The sequence below is a fragment of the Myotis yumanensis genome, unplaced genomic scaffold (genome assembly GCF_028538775.1).
Source record: "Myotis yumanensis isolate MYYU_CA2020_CCGP unplaced genomic scaffold, mMyoYum1.0.hap1 SCAF_16, whole genome shotgun sequence".
In the NCBI taxonomy this organism is placed as follows: Eukaryota; Metazoa; Chordata; class Mammalia; order Chiroptera; family Vespertilionidae; genus Myotis; species Myotis yumanensis.
The window spans coordinates 43975598-43990622 of NW_027223767.1; the positions used below are offsets into that span (position 1 = coordinate 43975598).

At 56.1% G+C, this 15025-nt stretch overlaps 1 protein-coding gene across 2 annotated transcripts in view; it reads left to right on the forward strand.

Annotated features, from left to right (window-relative positions):
- Nucleotides 1-9585: 9585 nt before the first annotated feature.
- ARHGAP23 (Rho GTPase activating protein 23) overlaps nucleotides 9586-15025 on the forward strand; it is a 75870-nt gene continuing 70430 nt past the window's right edge. For both annotated transcript variants that reach the window (XM_070395192.1, XM_070395194.1), the window contains exon 1: nucleotides 9586-9609. In XM_070395192.1, the coding sequence (XP_070251293.1) occupies nucleotides 9601-9609 (9 nt within the window). In that variant the 5' untranslated portion in view covers nucleotides 9586-9600. The remainder of the gene's footprint in view (nucleotides 9610-15025) is intronic.

Genomic DNA, 15025 nt, shown 5'->3' on the forward strand with positions numbered 1-15025 from the left:
TTTTGCCTTGGTGAGCAGTGGTGTGGGGCTCATGTTTTATCTTAGAACATAGTCATTCCTAGTAGATCCCTAGGCTGGCAGTCAAGGTTTCATAAGTCTATCTGTTCCCCTCTGCCTTTCTAGCTCATTTCCTTGAGCTGTACTCTGGGGGAGAAAAAGACCAGGTATGTTTCTCTATGACAGTTGTGTGTACTTGGAGCCACTCAAGTCTCTCCTCTTCACCTTCCCACCCAATCCATTACCAAGTTCCCCACCGAGAGGGCCAATATACCACCTCGGCACATTTTGGGGAATTTTCTGCAAATTCTCTGCATCCTCAGTGTGGGAAGCATGCGGAGTAAAATAAAACCAGAGTTCTCAGAAGTTGCATTTCCCAAGGACTGACTAGAAGTGCCTCAAGGAGGGAGTCTGGAAATCTCTGGTCCCTGTCAGCTCCCAAGTCCCAGGTTCGAGGTCGGATGAAATATAGCATGTCAGTGACAGCATTAACTCCTGATGAAAGATTTCTTTCCTTTTGGAAGAAAAGGTGCTCCAAGCTATGAATTGTGAGCAGCATTACAAGGGAAAATGCTTAACGCAGAATCAGCAATTCAAATGCTCTAATGACCAACTACCAGTTGGACACACTTGGTCAATCATAGGGAATCTTTGCTACCATTATCTGTTGAGAGTGAGTGTGCATCTCTGGAAGGAGAGACATAGCTTTTCATCACTTCAAATTGGCACCATTCCTACTGGGATTGGTTTGTTTGGAAAGAGGCACTGGTCTCTTCTGACTTCGGTGATAGAGCCATGGAAGGAGAGGGATTCTATTGGAAACAGGGAGCCCAAAACTAAACTACCACCTCCTGTCCTCTTCACCCCCAAACCTGAAACCACCACTTCATCCCGTGTTCCCTGTGTTCTCCTTTCAACCATCACTCTATTTTATTTTTTTAAATTTCTTTATTGATTAAGGAATTACATATGTGTCCTTATCCTCCCATTGCCTCCCCACCCCCCCACCCCACTCATACCCTCACCCCCCTGTTGTCTGTGTCCATTGGTTAGGCTTATAGGCATGCATACAAGTCTTTGGTTGATCTCTCGCCCTTACCCCCACCCTCCCCTACCTTCCCTTTGAGGTTTGACAGTCTCTGTCTCTGGATCTGTTTTTGTTCATCAGTTTATGTTGTTCATTATATCCCATAAATGAGATCATGTGATATTTATCTTTCTCTGACTGGCTTATTTCACTTAGCATAATTCAACCATCACTTTAGTTCTCTCACAAAGGCTGTTCCATCTCTCCTCAGTGGTGTCTCCTACACATACTTAACTTACTTGAATTCAATTATAAGCATGTGGCAGATGGCAATAGTGCAAGGGATTTCCTCCTCTGTTCCTTTGTGTGCCCGCCTGATGGAAGACGAGATGGGAAAAGTGAACTTTGTCTTTCTTGGTTCCCTCCAGCCTCCCCCAGTGTGAGCAGCTTGTGCATAATGATTCCAGTGCCTGTTTGTGCCACGTGGGTTCTGAAGACCAACATGTTCACCTGGTGCTCAAAGGCACAAGAGTTGATTCTAGTTCTGAAGAGGCACCAGCGGGGTTGTCGTTGTTCTCTAATGAAGCCCCTTCCCAAGAGGTTTCCAAGAGGAATTTTGACTGCATTGTTATCTCACTTCAGCTGTGATCTCATCACGCATCTCCTTAATTGCCACATCCCAGTTTAGGCAGCCCCTTTTTCACCTGAACGATGCAACAACTGTCCAACTGGTCTTCATGTTTCCCCTCGCTAGTCCTTCCTAAAGGCCTTCTAAAAATAAAGATGTACTTAGGTCACTTCCTTGGTTTAAAATCATCAATGAGTCCAGCCGTCGTGGCTCAGTGGTTAAGCGTTGACCTATGAACCAGGAGGTCATGGGCGCATGCCTGAGTTGCAGGCTTGATCCCCAGCGTGGGGCGTGCATAAGGCAGCTGATCAATGATTCTCTCTCATCATTGATGTTTCTATCTCTTCCTCTCCTACCTGAAATCAATAAAAATATATTTAAAACAAATAAAATCGTCAATGACTGTCAACCTAGAGAAGAAAACCTTGACTCCTCAACTTGACATTCAAGGCTGTTTCTCCTCTCCTGCCACACAAGCGGCACTCTGGTCACAATGTGTGGCTCGAAGTTCTCAGATCATGGCATCCCCTTCCTTCATGCCATCCCCTCTGCCTGGAGCACCTGTACCTGTCACTCTCTTTACCTGCAAATATTCTCGTTCTTCAAGGTTCTGCTCCAAGGCCTCCTCTGCAATTTTCACCAGTCACTCCCAGCCCAACAGATGCTCTTTCCTCTGGTTAAGATATTTGTTCATGCCCAGCTGGCATGGCTCAGTGGTTGAGCGTCTATGAACCAGGAGGTCACAGTTCAATTCCGGGTCAGGACACATGCCTGGGTTGCAGACTCAATTGCCAGTGGGGGGCGTGCAGGAGGCAGCCAATCAATGATTCTCCTTGATGTTTCTCTCTCTCCCTCTCCCTTTCTGAAATCAATAAAAATATATATTAAAAAAATATATATATATATAGTTCATGTGATTTCCTGCTCGCTCCACTGTGAGGAATAGAGCCCATGTCCTGTTCAGCTCTCTCCCTGCCCCCAGGCCTGGCGTAGTTGAATAGATGTGCCAAGGTGGTTGAAGAAATGTGAGATCAGCCCCCTCCAGGGAGTGCTGCTTGTCTTCCTTGGTCTCTAGTCAGCCAGCCTTGAACCTGGATTTCCACCTTTCACACAGGACAGCTTGATTGTATGGGGGGAGGGGTGGCCACTAAACATCAGTCTTCAGAATTTTTCCAAGGGATTGAAGTTTTGGTGGTTGAAGTAAGAGTGTGAACCGTGTGATACAGCTGTAAACTCAAAATATTTCAAACCTGGAATGTGGACTGTGGACCATTTCTTCTTGGTGCCAATGGCATCAGGGAGAACGACAGAGCTGCTGCTGCCCTCCGGGTGGAAGGTGCTGCTGGTGTAGGGTCAGCAGGCTTCGTCCAGTGACCAGAGGTTGCACTGGAAACCCACTCTCCTTCAAATCCTGGGCTTCTCCTCTCACTCCTTGGGGTATCAAGGAGGGACCGGGGAAGCCTTTGTTCTTGGCCTTTATTCTGCAGGTCGAGGGGTGGTGGGACAGGCGGAGAGTAGGAGAGACTAGCTGGACTTTTCCTAGGAGAGAGAAAACAAGCGTGAGAAGGTAATGACTGAGCTTGGGATGGGTTTGGAAGGTTTGGAATGAACAGGAGAATCTGGCACCGCTAGCTTATATGAGGGATTGGTAGAGTTAAAGGAGATTTCAGGGACTGTGTGCATTGGGGGTCATCTCCTGGCGCCCCTTCCCTGCAGCTGCCACCCTCCCCCATGCCCTGGTGTTGGTGAAGAAAACTGCAACAGAGATACAGAGAGACACCCTTTTCTTCTGGGTGAGCATATGTCTTTGAATGGGACACCGTATGTAGAGTGACTGCAGGCCCAGCTTTAGACATGTTAAACCCTTATCGCAGCTGGAGAGTGAGCTCTGGGTCTTTTTAAAAAAATGCTTTTATTGATTTTTAGAGTGAGAAGAAGGGGAGGGAAAAGGAAGAGAGAGAAAAGTCAATGAGCCCCAGCTGGTTTGGCTCAGTGGCTAGAGCGTCGGCCTGTGGACTGAAGGGTCTCGAGTTCGATTCCAGTCAAGGGCACATGCCCAGGTTGCAGGCTTGATCCCCAGTAGGAGGCATGCAATCTGTCATCATTGATATTTCTATCTCTCTCTCCCTCTCCTTTCCTCCCTGAAATCGGTGGTGAGTTGGCACGGCCATGGCACACTCAGCCCCACGTTGGGCGCCTTATGTGCCACGCCAGCTTAGCCAGGTTCGGTGACCCTAAGAGGGGGCGGTGAAGGATTGAGAAAAGACAGACAAGAGAAGAAAGCTGGGTCTGGGTGGGGCGCTGCCCTCTCTGATGGAGAGACAGCGCCACGGACTACAAGCCGTGTCTTTGTTTTATAGCCAGATTCCACGAGGCAAAGTAAGGGCGTGGTCAAGATGTTTACAACATTATCATGGGTTTCGATCCTACTCAACTACATGCACCTGAACTTTATCAAGCCCACATGACTCAGGTGCGTGGGGCCACGTGTTCGGACCATAGGTTCAAGCTCACAACCATAGCTGTTGGATATAATTGTGCTGGGAGGGCTCTGCCCTCCAAGCTGGGACTTGCATGTGGCAGTGAGAGAACTGTGCCCTCTCATTAGTCCGAGGCTTGAACCTGTCCAAACACTGTAGCCGCTCTCCACAGAAATCAATAAAAATATATTAAAAAAAGATAAGGCAATGAGAGAGAAACATCAATTGGCTGTCTCGTGCACGCCCTCTACTGGTGATTGAGCACACAGGCATGTGCCCTGACCAGGAATTGAACCAGAGACCTCAACTACTGAGCCACACTGGCTGGGCTGGACTCTGGGTCTTGTTCATCATCTGCTCTGCCCCCTACCCCACAACCCAGCACTGGGCCAGCACACTAAGAAATGCCCCACGTTTGCTGGATACGATGGAGTAGGCCAAAGACAGGAGGGAAGGTGGCAGTGGGGAGGGTCCTGTGAGTGTGGAATAGGAATTCTCATCGGAGGCAATGCTGGGGAGGGGAGAACCCAGAATGCCACGTGGAATCTGGGGGAGAGGCAGCAGGGCGGGGTGCAGTGGTCTCAGCCAGGACAGCGGTTTTGTGGGCCTGTTTGTCACTTACCATCTTTTCAAACCTCACAGTCTCCCCTAGACTAAGATACCTTCCTAGAATCTCAAGGAATGGGGCGGGGGAGGAGGTGGTAAAGAGGGTGGACACAACTTCTCAGGTGCATCGGATGGGTCCTTTGCTCCCGCTCACCCCAACCTACAGCTAACACTCCCGGGGAAGACCCCGCCCAGCATTTGCAGACCCAGGTTTGAGTGCCGGCTCCACCCCTTGCAAGTCATGTGATCTTGGGCACTCTATTAATGCTTTCTCAGTCTGTTTCCTCTTGAAAAGAGGGAGAGCATTTTTCTTGCCCTAACCGGTTTTGCGCAGTGGTTAGAGCGTTGGCCTGTGGACTGAAGGGTCCCAGATTTGATTCTGGTCAAGGACATGTACCTGGGTTGCGGGCACATCCCCAGTGGGGGGTGTGCAGGAGGCAGCTGACCGATGTTTCTAGCTCTCTATCCCTCTCCCTTCCTCTCTGTAAAAAAATCAATAAAATAAAAAAAATGTGAAAGCCATATTTAAAAAAAAAAAGAAAAGAAAAGAGGGAGAGCATTTTTCTTTACCTCCTGTGTAAGTAAAGGAGATAATGCATGTGAAATGCCTGGCACTTTTTCAGCACAATAGATAGCCACAGGCTCTACTTATGACCATCATTAGCAGCATTTTGAGAAGAACTGGAAGCTTTTTGCCTTCCCAAAGGCAGAGGGAAAATGGAAAGACTTCAGGCCTTTTCAGTCTGCAGAGAGGGGTGGGCGGGAGGGAAGAGGAAGGAGAGGTTGCAGGGAGCCGGGCTGAGGGGTGGTGGTGGGAGCCAGTGGGGCTGCATGAATTGTTGGGCTTTTCCTGCCACCTAGCGGTCTCCTCTGGGATAGGCCACCCAGCTGTCCTCAGGTCTGGTGGTGATGGGGTGAGGCTGGGCTTAAATATTCCTGAACACAGTATCTCCATCCTCTCCTGCTGACCCGCTTCAATGCCCTGGCCCTTTGGAGACGCTGGCCCATGACACATCCTCCACATGGCCCTGGTGTGTGGGTCACGTCCCCTTCCCCTGGTGGAGCGGCAGGGGGAAGCCTTTGTTCTCTTGGCTCCCAGCAGAGTGGGGATCCGAGGCAGACACCCTCTCAGGTCTACCCTCACCCGCACGGGCTTGCTGGCTGCTAATGGTGTCCGTGCCCAGGGGGATGCCAGGGCCTCCTGGCACTGGGGCTCCAGACCTGTCTCAGTGTCTGGCTTGGGTTGTAGGTAATTCTATAAACATGTACTATTCTGTGCAGGCCCTGGGTTAGGGCTGTCCTGAGCCTTCCCCTCCCACCTTCCGCCGAGGATTTTTGCCTTCATCTCCAGGATGAGAGGAAGGAGGGACAGAGAACTGCAACCCCAGGTCTGCTGCTGACGGGCCCAGCTGGGGCCTCTGAGGCAACTGGTGTCTGGGTCTCTCATCATCGCCCTCCCCCAAGGGCAGGGCCCCTCCCCTCCGCGGAGGCTGCCTGGAATGATGTCCTGGTTGCATCATGTCCCACTCCAGCTGTGACTTTTCGGGGAGGGGTCTGGCCCTGTGGGAGGGGCTTCAGGAGTAGGCCAGGAGCCACGTGAAGGAGCCGCATATTGGGCTGGGAATTCAGGGTCAGGCATCCACAGGCCCCTCATGTCTGCCCTGTGCCCACTGCCCTCCCCACCCTGGACACCCACTCTTCCTCTGTGCCTTCAGCCTCAGCTGCAGCAGCCAGGATTGCATCATCCTTGGCTTTGCTTGCAGAGCAGCAGGTGGAGGAGTGGGGCCTGCTGCCCGCCACCCTCCTTCCCTCTCATCCCCTTCCACTCCCTCCTGGGTAATCCTCCTCCTTCCTCCCTTCTCAGGCCCATGGCACCCCAGGAATCGGCTGCCTTACCCTGAGGCTGTCAGCTCCCTTTCCACCTTCTCCTGCTCCTCAGGGAGCCCCCCGAGGCTACAGGCTGCAGAGGCAAAGGGAAGGAGGCTGGGGGCTGGGATCAGCACAGGCTAGAAGCCGCCTGTCCTCGTCTCTGTTCCCCACTCAGTTGAGGGCAGGTGCTTCCCCCACAAGGAACCCCTGGTTGTAGGCAGGGTATGGCCTCCAGAATTTGAGGACAAGGTCAGAAATGATCACCTGCTAAACTGAAGCTAATAATAATCAGCATAAGACGAAGCAATTCTGCTTTTTGTGCAAAGTACTTCCATTGAGTACTTATGGGCTTGGCCAGAGGACCAAGCATTTTATATTCACATCTCACTTAATCTCTCATCAGCCCCGTGAGGTGGTGCTATTATCATTCCTGGTTTATGGGTGAGGAAGCTGGAACTCATCTGCTCTGCTACTGGAAGGCAGACCTGGGGTTGGAATCTTGGTTTGTCTCCCTCCAGCGTGACCTCAAGTCCTCAAAGAGACGGTTGGAAAACACAATGATGACCAGACTTGGACATTTTTTTTTACCCCCTAAAAAGGAGGTTTTTGCCTAAAGATACTCATCAAGAGACAAGACTGTCCTCTTTTAATTTTATGAAGGAAATGAAATAAGATACATATCAAATGGCCTGGGCTGAGCCCTGCCTCCACCCCCACTCCCCACTGCCGCCCCTCTGAGGTAAGGCTGTTGCTGAAGGTTCCGGCCCATGTGGGGTGTAGAAAAAGAAAACAAAGAGCAGGAGGTTTTGGGGGATCCAGGCAGCCAGGGAAGACGGCGGGTGGCACATGCGGACCCTGCAGGCTGGGGCAGAAAGGGAGGCAGTACAGTACGTCTCTTCCTTTCACAGGGACTCTGCTTGTGATTTCCCTGCAGTGCTGACAAACCAGCTTTGGATTTAGCAGTCTGGCCACCATGACTCCGGCTGGCAGGAGCCTAGTCCTCAGGGGGAGCTCAGCATCTCTGGGGACAGACCATTCTCAGCCTTTCAAAGCTCAACTCCAGACCTTAGGCCTGGCCCAGCAGCAGCTGTTTCAGAGCCCAGCATGGGCGGCTGCTGCCACCCAGGCCACCTCCTCCTCGTTTTCCTTTCCCGGTGGCTGCTCAGCTCTGCAAGAAACCAGAGGGAAGCCAATGGGAAGAGCGGGCCTGCCTTCCACCACCACTGTGGTCCGAGGGACGCGCTTGCTGGCTGACACTCTTCTCTGTCTCTGGTCTGTTTAGCCCAGGACTGACTCCGTCTGAAGGGACAAAGGGCCCCATTGACCCTATAGCCTTATGACCCACCCAAGTCTGTCCCTCCCCTCCCCAGGCAGCCAGCAGGGCACTCACTTGGGTAACAGACAGGGGCCACGAGGCCTCCGAGAGGGCAAGGCAGGGAAGCCAAGAGAAGCTGCAGCTTGCGGGGCTGGGAAGACTCGGAGCGCACGGGCAGTGTCCACCAGATCCCTGACAGGAGGGGTGGCCAGGGGTGCAGGGCTGCCAGGTCTCCTGGTTGCAGTCCCAGGAGCAAAGCAGCAAATATCCCAAAGGGCCAAAGCATGGGAGGGTAAGGGGAGTCCAATCTCAGCCCCAAACTGGGCTGCCCGGGAGCTCAGGGCCTCCCAGCCTGCATTCCTGCCTCCCTGCCCCCAGCACGCCCCCCACACCCAGCCTATAAAGCCCCCTTTGTCTGGGCCCACTGAGGATCTTAACTCCCATCGCAGCTTCCTGCCCCCTGCCCCGTCATCCTCTGGTGCCTAATGGAGGCCAGGGCACAGCCAGAAGTGGTGAAACTCCCTTCATGCCAGCCTGGGCACCAGCCTCGAGGGGTTGGGCAGTCAGCCCCTGAACACTGATGCCCACACCCCACCGCCTGCCTCAGGGCAGGTTGATTCCCACCCCTGTCCACTCAGGACTCCACCCTACTGCCCTGGGCGGCATGCCCGCCTCTCACAGGCCTGCTCATGTGATGCCCCCTCGGTTGGGCCCTGCCCTGTCAGGGGCAGGACAGAGAGCAGTGGGCAGTAGTGGGCAGTCAGGAGCCAGGCCTGATGGAGGTGGGGCGGGAGGTGGTGGGCAGTCTTTTTGCCACCTCCCTGCTCTTCACCGGAGTGGGTGGCTTCACAGCCCACAAGGTTCTCAGATGGTATCTGGGCTTCAGAGGACCCTTCTCTGGTGGTGGACAAGCAGTCCAGCCGTCCCACTGGGCACATGCCCGGGCAGGCGCATGGTGGGCGGCAGGAATCTCCGTGCTGTTCCCCACACCCAGCCCAGGGCCTCAGAACACAGTTGAATAGAGGCTGGACCTTGGCCACAGGGGTGGCCCTTCCCCACTGGGTCCTGTCCTTACAGGGACCCAGGGTCCGCTCCCCACTCACCCTGGTGGGGGCCACGCGGTGTCTCCCTGAGTCCCACGCTCTGTGGGTGTCTCTGGCCTGCGCCCAGGCCACCCCTGAGGTGGGGCATCAGCCTGGGAGACGGTGTGCTGGGCGGCGGCCGTGGGGTCCGCTCTGTCACGAAGCTGCCGTGTGACCCGGGCAGGCCCCTCTGCGGCCCCTGTGTGTTGAGGGCTGGGGGCCATCTGATTCTGATAAACCTCAGGGGTGAGGAGCGAGCGGGGCTTTCCTGGGAAGGTGTCTCCCCTGGAATGACAGTGCCCCCAGGACAGGCAGAGCAGGGGGTGCTGGCAGGGATGAGCCCTTGAATGTGGAGGAGGGTGTGTGCATTGTGGACGCGTGTGACTGAGGGTGCACGCGCGCGCGCGCGGGTGTGAGCGCGTGGGGAGGAGCGGGGAGGGAAGGGGGCGGAGCCTGCGGGGCGGGGCGGGGGTCTGGGCGCTGACACCCCGGCTGCTGGGGCTCGGAGGTGCTGCACCGCCCTGGCGCATGGAGGGGCCGCCGTCCCCAGCGCCCCCCGGGGCTGGCGCTGCGCAAAAGGCTTAGCTGGCCGCGGCATGGAGCAGGTGAGTGGGCGCGGGGAGGGAGGCAGGGGTTGGGGCACCGAAGGACAAGGTGAGCGCCCGAGGGAGGAGGGATCGCAGCCACCGCGGAAGGGGTGGGGTCCCCGGGCAGGCGGGGCCGAGGCTCTGGGAGAGGAATGGGGCTGGTTTGGTGTGTACACGCTCACACACACACACACACACACACACAAACGCGCGCGTGCATACGAAGTGCCCCCCACCGCCGACACACAGGGAGGTGTGCAGGAGGGAGCACCCCCCGCCTCTCCTCACCCCGCTGCAGAAGGAAGCCCCCTCCCCACTCCGTAGGGTCCCAGCGCTGCGTGGATCCTAGGCCTGAGGGGGCTGCAGGCTCTGCAGAATGGAGGAGTGACAGGAGGCGGGGTGGCTCTCCCAGGCACACAACTACCACCCTGTGGGACCCCAAGATACAGCTGTCTCCTCTGCCCCCTGCACATCAGGGTTCTCTCAGCCGGGCTCCCGTCCTCTGCCAGTTACAGCAGCAGCTGCTGGCCCCTTCTTGGCAGGAAAAGATGGGCTGGGGTGGGCTGGGCAGCTTCTCTCTATGCCCCCCCAAATACAGACCTGCACCCCAGCCAGGCTGGGGGCGCTGTCCTTTTCACACAGGCCCCGTCAGAATGGGGCAGGTCAGAGCTCCTGGCCCTCTCCACGGAGCTCAGCCAACCCTAGGTGAGCCGGCCAGTTTCCTTAAGAGGGGAGGGCTCTGTCCTGACCTGCAGCTCCGAGGGGCTGAGCGAGGGCTGCTCGGGGCTGCTAGGGGCTGCCTCGCTTCCTTCCTAACCCGACTTGGTTTGCAAGGTCTGGGGTGGGGCCTGGAGTGGCTGTTTTCTGTTCCTGGGAGTGACTGCCTGTGAGAGCTGGGCTTGTGCACACTCCCAGGCCCCTTGGGGGCTGCTCTGCCTATAGCAGTGGCCTGGGGCCCTGGGCTCTGAGACCACCCCCTTCAGACTGAGCTGGCCCCTGACTCTGTGGCAGAGAGAGGGGTTCATGGGCTGTCTGTGATGGTGGTGAGATGGGGCATGAGGCGGGCTGGAGGGAGATGGGGAGGGAGAGGTGGGGCCTGGGGGTAGGCTGGTCCTAAGTTGTGCGTTGGAGAGGGACACTGGGAGGGAGGATGAAGGGGTCTGGGCATCTGCTCTGAGTGACGTTTGGGGTGGGATTGTGGGCTGGGCTGGTCTCCAGGCCTGTTTGGCATCTTGGTTGTTAATTTAAATGGCCAGTGGCAGCTCCCGGGGGCGCCTGGCCTGGCAGGGGGAAGGGGACTCAGTTCACCATTATCTGCCGTTGTTATTACTGACTCCATCCTCAACTCCACTCTGGGCACAAACCAGTATTGGAGGGGAGGGAACGACTAAATGCCACTGGATTGCTCAATTGAAAAGAGTTAATTTAATAGAATGTGAAATCCGCCTCAATAACAAAAGGGGGGCTAGGGGCCACCAAGGCTTCCTGCCTACATCACCCTAAACGCATCTCACTGGGGGCGCAGCCTGGCCTGCGTTGCTCCTCAAAGCCGCCCTGGGTCGCCTCCCTCAACCTTCTGTACTTCCTCTGGGGGCCGGCGGCTCCCCCTTTCCCAGAGCACAGAGCCCGTCTCCCCTGTTCTCTGGCGTCGCGGGAGGGAGGGGAGAGCGGGACGGAGGGTCAGGACATTGGGCTCCTGCTCTGGCCCGTCACCGGGCCACTGGGAGGCCTAGGCTTCTGCCCTCTGGGGGCTGCTGTGAAACCCCTGCCAGCTGTGCTGAGCGGCGGCTTTCCGGGTCCTTTCTAGCGTCCGAGGGCACCTCTGTGGAGGAGCACTGCGGCCAGCCTGTCCCTCCACCCCGTGGGGATTCTGATGATCAGCACAGAGCACAGAGGAGGCGCCCAGGCTGATGGCAGCGCCTTAAGGCAGCTCCAGCCCTGCCAGCCCCAAGGGCACTGCCAGCTCTGTGGATGTGCGGAAGCAGGGAGTGTGTGGGGTGCTTCTGAAACCAGAGCTGCTTTCACGGCACCGGGGAAGCTCCTATTTTAAGTTTCCCATGTGCTGAGCCTTCTCGTAAAGCAAAGAATCCTTTTATAGTGCAAGCGCCACCCTGATGTGCCTGTTTGGTATGTGTGGGTTTTGGCATGTAGGGTTTCCTTAAAGGGGAGCATGCCTGGAATCTCTCACAGGGGCTGGAATTGCCCTGGGGGGCGTGGGGGGTGGGTGTGGGCTTGCCCCCCTGTGGTCAGTGCCCGGCCTCTCTGTCCTCTCCATCTAACGCCCCTCACTCCCACCCAGGGCTGGCTCGGGGCCAGACAGAGGCGAGGGGAGCAGCTGCCGGGGATTTCCAGAGCGTCCAGGGGGAGGTGGGAGCCACCCTTCCCCGCTTCCTTTCACCCCTCCCCTCTGTTCCTGTCCCTTCTCCTTCTCTTCCCTTCCTCTACACTTCCCTCCTCTCCCCTCCTCCTCCTTTCTCCGCCACCCCCACCATGGAGGAGCGTGAGCAGGCCTGTCCTGTGTGCAGGGGCCAGGCGGGGCCAGGCAGGGTCTGGGGCCTGTGTAGAAAGCAGGGTTCTAGGCCATTTGCTGGGAGAACGAAAAAGCCCTCACAGGGAACCATGGAATTTAGCATCTTGGAGCTGGAAGGGAGCACCCGGCCCTGCCGTGCGGGGGTCATGCTTTGTGGAAGGAGGAAGAGCTGAACATTAGACGTCAGCGAGTTACTTCTCCCCTCTGGGCCTGTTCTCTCCTTTAGGTAGCGGGCAAACAATACCACCTCACGGTGTTGTCACGGGCAGTACGTGAACGCAGGTTTGTAAAGAGCTTGGTGCATAGCAGGTACTCAGCACATTTCAATTCCTTTCCCCGCCATCTTGGTGTTTCCAAGCTCCTGCGAGGTGACGTCCCGGTCCTTATGCGTCATCCGTTGTGTTACCCTTGCACACACCCTCGCACACACTCCAGGCCACCGGCTCTTCCGTGGCCGGGTGGCTGCGGGGCTGAGACCCCAGGCCACAGCCACGTCTCCCCGACCCATGACACAGGTTCCCCGACATGGTTTCCCTGCGGGGCTGCCAGTGGACAATAGCAGGGCTGGGGCATCTGTCATCCACCCTCTGCCCTGACACGGGGCTTCTCTGGGGTGTAGCTGGCTTGCCCTGATGCCAGCCCAGAGAAGCCAAAGCCCTCGCTCCCACCCGGAGCCAGCTGTCCAGAGGTTGCTGGGCTGGGGCCCCAGTTCTTTGGCCGGTTGCGTGTCCCTTGGCCCCAGCCTGGCCAGGGGTCTATAACATCCCCACCCCGCGTGGTTTTCCGGTGGGATTCTTCTTACCCAGATTCCTCAGGGACCTGGAAGCACGGATGAGGGCGGGGACTGCCCACACCCTGTGCCATTACAGATGCTCAGTGAGGTTCACTCTATGGGATGCCTGGTGCTTCTGCCAGAGCCTGGGCCCACCCCTCCCCAGCTCTCAGTCTTCAGGCCTCCTTCCTCTGCCACTTGCCAGTTGAGAGCCTTCATGGTCTCGGGCAAACACTGCCTCCCACATCCCTCCCTTCCCCTCTCAGTATGGAGGCTCCCCCTTGTTTTGCACAAGGCGCTGCTCACACCACCCTCACGCCATCATCCCAGCCATCCTTTTCTGCGTCTGTTGCCCTTTCCTGGAATAAGAGTTCCTTGCAGGGAGGCATATCCACTGGTTCATTGAGCTGTGCCCACCACCCCACACAGCCATTTGCATATAGTCAATGCTCGATAAATGCCTTTGTTGTTGTTGTTAATCCTCACCTGAGGATATTTTCCCATTTATTTTTAGAGAGAGTGGAAGGGAGAGGGCGAGACAGAGAGAGAAACATCGATGTGAGAGAGACACATTGATTGGTTACTCCTACATGCACCCCGACCAGGGCTAGGGGACCTGCAACCGAGGTGCGTGCCCTTGACCGGAATCGAACCTGGGACCCCTCAGTCCATGGGCCGACACTCTATCCACTGAGCCAAACCGGCTAGGGCAAATGTTTTGTTGTTGTTGTTGTTTTTTTTACTTGAATGAATTGGGCCCCCACCTGCCTTGGAGATGAAAATTTAGGTGAGGCTGGGTTGCTTTTGGGGCACAAGCAGAGACTCTGGTGACTGAAAGCCAGAGACCCAAGAAGAGGTCAGCTCTCCAGGCTTCAGCATTCCCCTTTAGTCCTGCCCTCTTGCCCTTCTCCACAAGGGGGTGCTCTTTTACCTCCAGTGGGAGGGCCAAAGGCTGTGGCCAGGTTTACGGCCACCTGTCCTATAACCCGAGCCCCCCCGCCCCCCCTCCCACTGTTGTTCCTTTTCAGCTCAGAGCTTGCTTTGAATACATATCAAATCGGAGGCAGGTGGAAACGGCCTTAATCTTACAGAGGGCGATCTGAGGTTCCAAGGATGTTCTTTTCCTCAAAGACTTACAGCTACCGGGTGGGCAGGATGGGGCCCTGAACCCACCCTGATGACACCACACAGCACCTTCCGAGCTCCTGGGCCAAGCCTGATCCTGTCCTGGGAGGGTCTGGTCTGGGGACTCCCTGACCTTCACCCCTGCTTCCCTTCTAGCCCTACCTGGCCCTGGCAAGCTGTGTTGGTTCTTCTTCCTCCACTCCATTCAGGCTCTCTCTCCCTCGGTGCCTGCTCAAGCCTCCCCTACCCAAATGGAGATGGGCCTCCCCCATGGCTCACCTATGCCACCCCCTCCCACCCTCTCCTGCTGATTCTCTTAGCAGGTTCGATTTCATGACCTCACCCCTGATGCTCTTCCTCACAGCACGATCTGGCCACTGCCCCCACCGCACCCCGAAAGTGCCCTCTCTGCCCAGCACAGTGCCACTTCCTCCAGCCTTCCCGGGTTCCTGGCTGCCTCTTCCTCTCTGACCTGCCACTGAGGGTGGGTGCTCCCAGGCTCCGGTCCCACATCTGTCTCCTCTCTGCTCTGTCTCTGGGGAATCTGAACCACACTCCTGGTCTCCCGATGACTCAATCCATGTCTCTAACGCAGGCCTCCCTTCTGGGGAATGGATGCAGGGTTTAAGCTGCCAACCACTACGCCGCACAGCCTGAGGGTTAAGTCTGCGGGCTCTGGTGCCCAAATGCCTGGGTTCAAATCCTGAGTGGCCTTGGGTAGGACTTTCGAGCTCTCTGGGCCTCCGTTTCCTTATCCATAAAGTGAGGATGATAATATCTATTTCACAGCCCCTTTGTAGGGCTAAATTTGAATAATACATACAGAAGAGCTAACATAGGGCATGTCTCTTCTCCCTGAGAACTCTTGAAACAGAAACTTTGGAGTTGTTCTAGACTCTTCTATTTCCTTTCCCCAACACCCAGTTGGTCACCAAGTCCCAGGGCCTCTGATGTTTATTGCTCCATGCTCTGGAGCAATGCCCCCCCCCCTGCAGCCCCCCCTCTTG